Source organism: Camelina sativa, chromosome 9, assembly GCF_000633955.1.
Source record: "Camelina sativa cultivar DH55 chromosome 9, Cs, whole genome shotgun sequence".
NCBI lineage: Eukaryota > Viridiplantae > Streptophyta > Magnoliopsida > Brassicales > Brassicaceae > Camelina > Camelina sativa.
The window spans coordinates 9,477,145-9,482,541 of NC_025693.1; the positions used below are offsets into that span (position 1 = coordinate 9,477,145).

Sequence of the window (5,397 nt, forward strand, 5' to 3'; positions counted from 1 at the left end):
AATGAGGTTGTCCAAATGCATCATCTGTCATAATATAATTTTAGACTAAGTCAAAAATGCTTAAATGATGAAACATTTAAACCCCACAATAAATATCTATTCATTATTCCAAGCTACATATATTTCTAAAATCTCATATGCTATTTGCAGATGTTAATATTGTGATGTAACCCCATCTTCGTCTTCTAAAAAAAATATAGTGTACTTTAAATATGTTGTTTTTGCCAAGTTTTGGGTTTATTTCTTTTTATTTGAACACATTCCAATGTTTTGGGTTAAAAGCATTTGATTATATATATATATATGTTATATTTGTTATATATATTTTATATCATGTTATAAAATTGTAGCTCCACCTTATGAGATATGCTACATAGATCACATGCCACTTTTTGTAACGGCTTGCATATTATTTTTTCTATATTTCCTGACTATTGATTTTGTTTTTTAGATAGATTATTTTTTAAAAATTCTTTTTCATAATTTTCCCAAAAAAGTGTGCCCCTTTGTTTTAGATCAAAACTTTTAAGTTAAGTTAAGTTAAATAATTAATATATTCTTTCTTATAAGTAAAATTTAATAATAAATCTTTATGGTATATGTTTCTTAGAAACTAATGTTTCACTTCAATTTTATTTTCATGTTTAGATTTTTATAAATACAATTACATAACTTGTTTTTTTTTATTCCACCATGCATTAAAATCTTACTTACATTCTAAAACCCATTAACCCATTCTAAATTTTGGAATATAATTATTTTTTGGTTATAATTTTAATAATAATATTATTACTAAAACAAATTTATAGTATTATTTTTACTATTTTAAAATTTTCATTGAATTTACTTAATTCATTTTTTAGATAGTTATTAATTTTATTATTTACTAAAAAAAAATATTATTGTTTATACTATTCTAAAATTTAATTAGTTTTTAATACGTNGTCTTCTAAAAAAAATATAGTGTACTTTAAATATGTTGTTTTTGCCAATGTTTTGGGTTTATTTCTTTGTATTTGAACAAATTCCAATGTTTTGGGTTAAAAGCATTTTATNTGTGGAGGAAGGAGAAGTGAGCAAAATAGTAGCGCGATAATTAGATTAAAGTTTATTCTGAATTTTGTTGTGTATTTTAGTTTTTTGGTTACGTTAAAATCATATTTACGTTTGTTTTGCATTTGATTTTGGTTACTTATGTTGTATTGCNTGCCACTTTTTGTAACGGCTTGCATATTATTTTTTCTATATTTCCTGACTATTGATTTTGTTTTTTAGATAGATTATTTTTTAAAAATTCTTTTTCATAATTTTCCCAAAAAAGTGTGCCCCTTTGTTTTAGATCAAAACTTTTAAGTTAAGTTAAGTTAAATAATTAATATATTCTTTCTTATAAGTAAAATTTAATAATAAATCTTTATGGTATATGTTTCTTAGAAACTAATGTTTCACTTCAATTTTATTTTCATGTTTAGATTTTTATAAATACAATTACATAACTTGTTTTTTTTTATTCCACCATGCATTAAAATCTTACTTACATTCTAAAACCCATTAACCCATTCTAAATTTTGGAATATAATTATTTTTTGGTTATAATTTTAATAATAATATTATTACTAAAACAAATTTATAGTATTATTTTTACTATTTTAAAATTTTCATTGAATTTACTTAATTCATTTTTTAGATAGTTATTAATTTTATTATTTACTAAAAAAAAATATTATTGTTTATACTATTCTAAAATTTAATTAGTTTTTAATACGTTTTTTTATTTATTTTTTACTGTTATTAATTATAATTAATAAATATGCAATTAAATGAATATTAAAAATAATATTTTTTATGCAAAAAAAAAAAAAAAACAAATTGATTAGGTGGATGCTGATGTGGAGGAAGGAGAAGTGAGCAAAATAGTAGCGCGATAATTAGATTAAAGTTTATTCTGAATTTTGTTGTGTATTTTAGTTTTTTGGTTACGTTAAAATCATATTTACGTTTGTTTTGCATTTGATTTTGGTTACTTATGTTGTATTGCTGTTTTTGTATTTGATTTTGGTTGCTTATGTTGTATTGTTGGATATTTTTTATACAAATAAGTTTTGCAGTAAGTATAAGTATAATTTAGTATGCTGTTTAGATTTTTTAAAATTGAGATTAGATTTTTTAAAATTGAGATCATCTTAATTAAAACTCACTCGAAAGTCAAGTTTGACAATGGAACAAACCTTTTGTTACCTTAATTAATACTTACCACAATTATAACTTAACCTAAAGTTTTAGTATTTGAGCGAAAATTTTAGTTCTCTCGGTTCGGGTAAAACCGTAAGCCAAGGTTATTTATTTATAAACAACCTCAACTTTATTATGAAACTTAATGGGCCAAGAAAAAGAAGCCCAAATATGAAAAAAACCACGGGCCTATGTATCTTCTCACTCTCTATTTTTCTGATTCTTCTTCTTCTTTTTACAGACTTCTTCATTCTTGAGCTTTAAAAGCGGTGGATGTTGTTCTTCTACGTTCACGAACTTGTCGGGTTCGGTATAACCACTGAACAGGGTGCTTCCATCAGCGCTCCAGTTCAGGCTTGTGCAGTAAATAACCTGACCCAATCAACAAACATATCGAATTCAGTTTCCATTGTTATACACAGAAAACAATGGGCTATGTTCGAAATTCTTGAGGAATAAAGTCTAACAACATGAATGATGAATCATCCAAAAACGAACACTTTAGAAGATATCAAGTCTTGCAAGATATCTTAGGTAATCGAAGAGTATGGAGAATGAAATACATTATAACCCTACGTTGACAAGGTAGTCTCAAATCTATAGACTAAAAACGCAATTGTTATATAGGTTTCACAGATACATATCCTCAACAACAGGGTAATGCCTCTATGTGAAGCTAAATACAGGCAAAAGACGAGAACACAAGTAACTCACATGACAAAGCAAAGAAAACAACCAGAATTACAGACCTAGATTAATAATAAATCAATCCATTACAATCTTTTCAATGAACTTCCTCATTTCCTACAACAGACCTTGATTACTACTTAATCATCAGACATAACCAACATTACAAACAACAACAGAGCATTCTATCAAAACCAAAGTGAAACTCGAAATCAAGTCATGAGTTAGTTTGTTAGTATGTGTGTACCTTCCTCTTGGTGGCAGCAGGGCCACTGTTGTCAGCCTTCTCGGCCTCAGCCTTGAGATCAACCTTCAAATCCTCAACAATGGTCTTGCTCTCCAGGTCCCAAATCTTAATACCTTGTTCAGTTGCAGCACAGAGCCAGTACCTGTTGGGACTGAAGCAAAGGGCATGGATCACAGAGTTAGCTTCAAAAGAGTAAAGCTTCTTCCCCTCAGCCAAATCCCACAGCAAAACAACACCGTCTTTGCCTCCACTTGCACAGAGTGAACCATCAGGTGACACGGCAACAGTGCTCACGTATCCAGTGTGACCAGCAAGTGTCGATCTGAGCTTGCAGTTCGAGAGGTTCCACACTTTCACCGTTTTGTCCCACGAGGCTGACACAATCGTCGGCTGAAGTGTGTTAGGACTGAATCTGACGCAGCTAACCCAATCACGGTGTCCGTCACCACCTCCTTCTGAGATCGTGTACTTGCACTCACCTAGAGTGTTCCACAGCTTGATCGTACGGTCACGAGATGCAGAGACGATCTGACGGTTGTCAAGGGAGAAGGCGACGGAGAGCACATCCTTGGTGTGTCCGACGAATCGACGAGTGGAGACACCATCAGCTAGATCCCAAAGACGGAGCTCACCGTCCCAGCTACCGGAAAGGGCGAATTGTCCATCTGAGGAGAGAACAACATCCTCAACGAATGAATTAAGAATGAATGAAGGGGAGAATGGAGATTGAGGGTACCTTTTCGTCAATCAGAAGGAAATCAACCCCCATGAGTTGTCCACCTTTTTTAAGGTTTCAAGCAGGCCAGAAACAGAGGATCCTACCTACGATTTGTTGGTCAAGTCGACCAGCTTTAAGGTCGGCGAAAGAAACGAACAAAGAATTCATACTTCTAAGCAGAGAATGTAAGGCCAAATGTAAGTTGAGAAAATGAAAATAGGAAGAGATTGGTTTATATAACAGAAGGACTTACGACATTTAAAGAAGAAGTAGTGGACTCTCCATTAAATCAGAGAAGATGGAAGAACATAATTAACAGTTACAAACTAAACCGTAGCAATTGTGATGGAAGACTTCAATTCACATCAGATGATGAAACGACATGGATCATGAGTTAAGGAGAGGAGCAACCGGTGGAGATGGAGAGTCGTGGACACATCGCGGAGCAGAGACATTCATAGGTTTAATCAATAAGATAGAAAAACTGCTAGGCCTGAATTATCTCTGCAAAATTTTGGACTAAGTCCAATCCGAAAAACTCAAAATATTTAAGAAAAAATGCTGACGTGGATGCACCAGAAGAGAGAAAACGTTCACTTTATATATATAGATATCGTAGTTATTTAATTCATGAACTTTGGAGATAATTTTCATGCTCAAAGCTTTTTAATCCCTGAATTACTAAAAAAAACTAAAAAGAAGAAATCTTTATTTGCTTTGAGTTCTCTTTCAGGATTCATTGCTTGAATATCATTTGTTTTGTATTGATACCTTAAGTAATTCAGCTGATAGTTGTACATTTGCAGAAAAATTCGTGTGCAGTTATTTAAGATTTTTTTAGTGAAAACTACGCACACATCACATTTGTTGTAGTTGACAGGACTAACCATATCAATGCTCATCAAGATCTCCTATGCTCTTCCTTTTTAGCGCCCACCTCCCTTTCTCGTTTCAAGAAAATAGGTTCGTAGAAAAGTTTCTTACCTTTTTTCCTTCGGTTCGGAACAACCCAAGAACTTGACACGTCTAGGTCTTTTTCATGTCAACGCTACTGTGTCTCAGGAGTGAAGGGACTAGTCTTTGTCCCTAGTTCTTGAAGTAGCGGTTTGATGCATGTTACGTTTGGTTCTCAAGTGCGTACAGAGCACTAGAGTGTTGTAGAGTGGGGTTGTCCAGTGTGATATGTAGTACCTCTGCTTGGCGTGTATTTCAAAGGAGCTTCTCATTTAACTCCGTCTCTGCTTTCCTGTTCAAGCCCAAATGTTAAGATCGAGAAGATTGGTGATTGTAAGGCGACTTCTCATACGATGTCGAGCTCACCATTTGGTTTGCTACTCGACCCTAATTCTCGCAAGAACCAGAGCAAGAAGATGTAGTATTATCGATTAATACTCTCTGGCTTTTCAGACACATTAACATAAAAGTCACAGTCATTGTAAAACTAAAACAGTTTTTTTTTTGCTTGAATTAATTTTACATTCGATTCCACAAAAAAAAAAAAAAAAAAAAAAAA

The 5,397-nt window shown here is 32.1% G+C and overlaps 1 protein-coding gene across 1 annotated transcript; it reads right to left on the bottom strand.

Annotated features, from left to right (window-relative positions):
• Positions 2,209–4,052, bottom strand: LOC104715152 (receptor for activated C kinase 1A-like). The gene is made up of 3 exons (XM_010432591.2): positions 3,989–4,052; positions 3,167–3,831; positions 2,209–2,604 (listed from the first exon to the last, which is right to left on the bottom strand). Exons 1-3 carry the CDS (start codon positions 4,050–4,052, stop codon positions 2,434–2,436), a joined length of 900 nt encoding a protein of 299 aa, XP_010430893.2. The 3' UTR covers positions 2,209–2,433.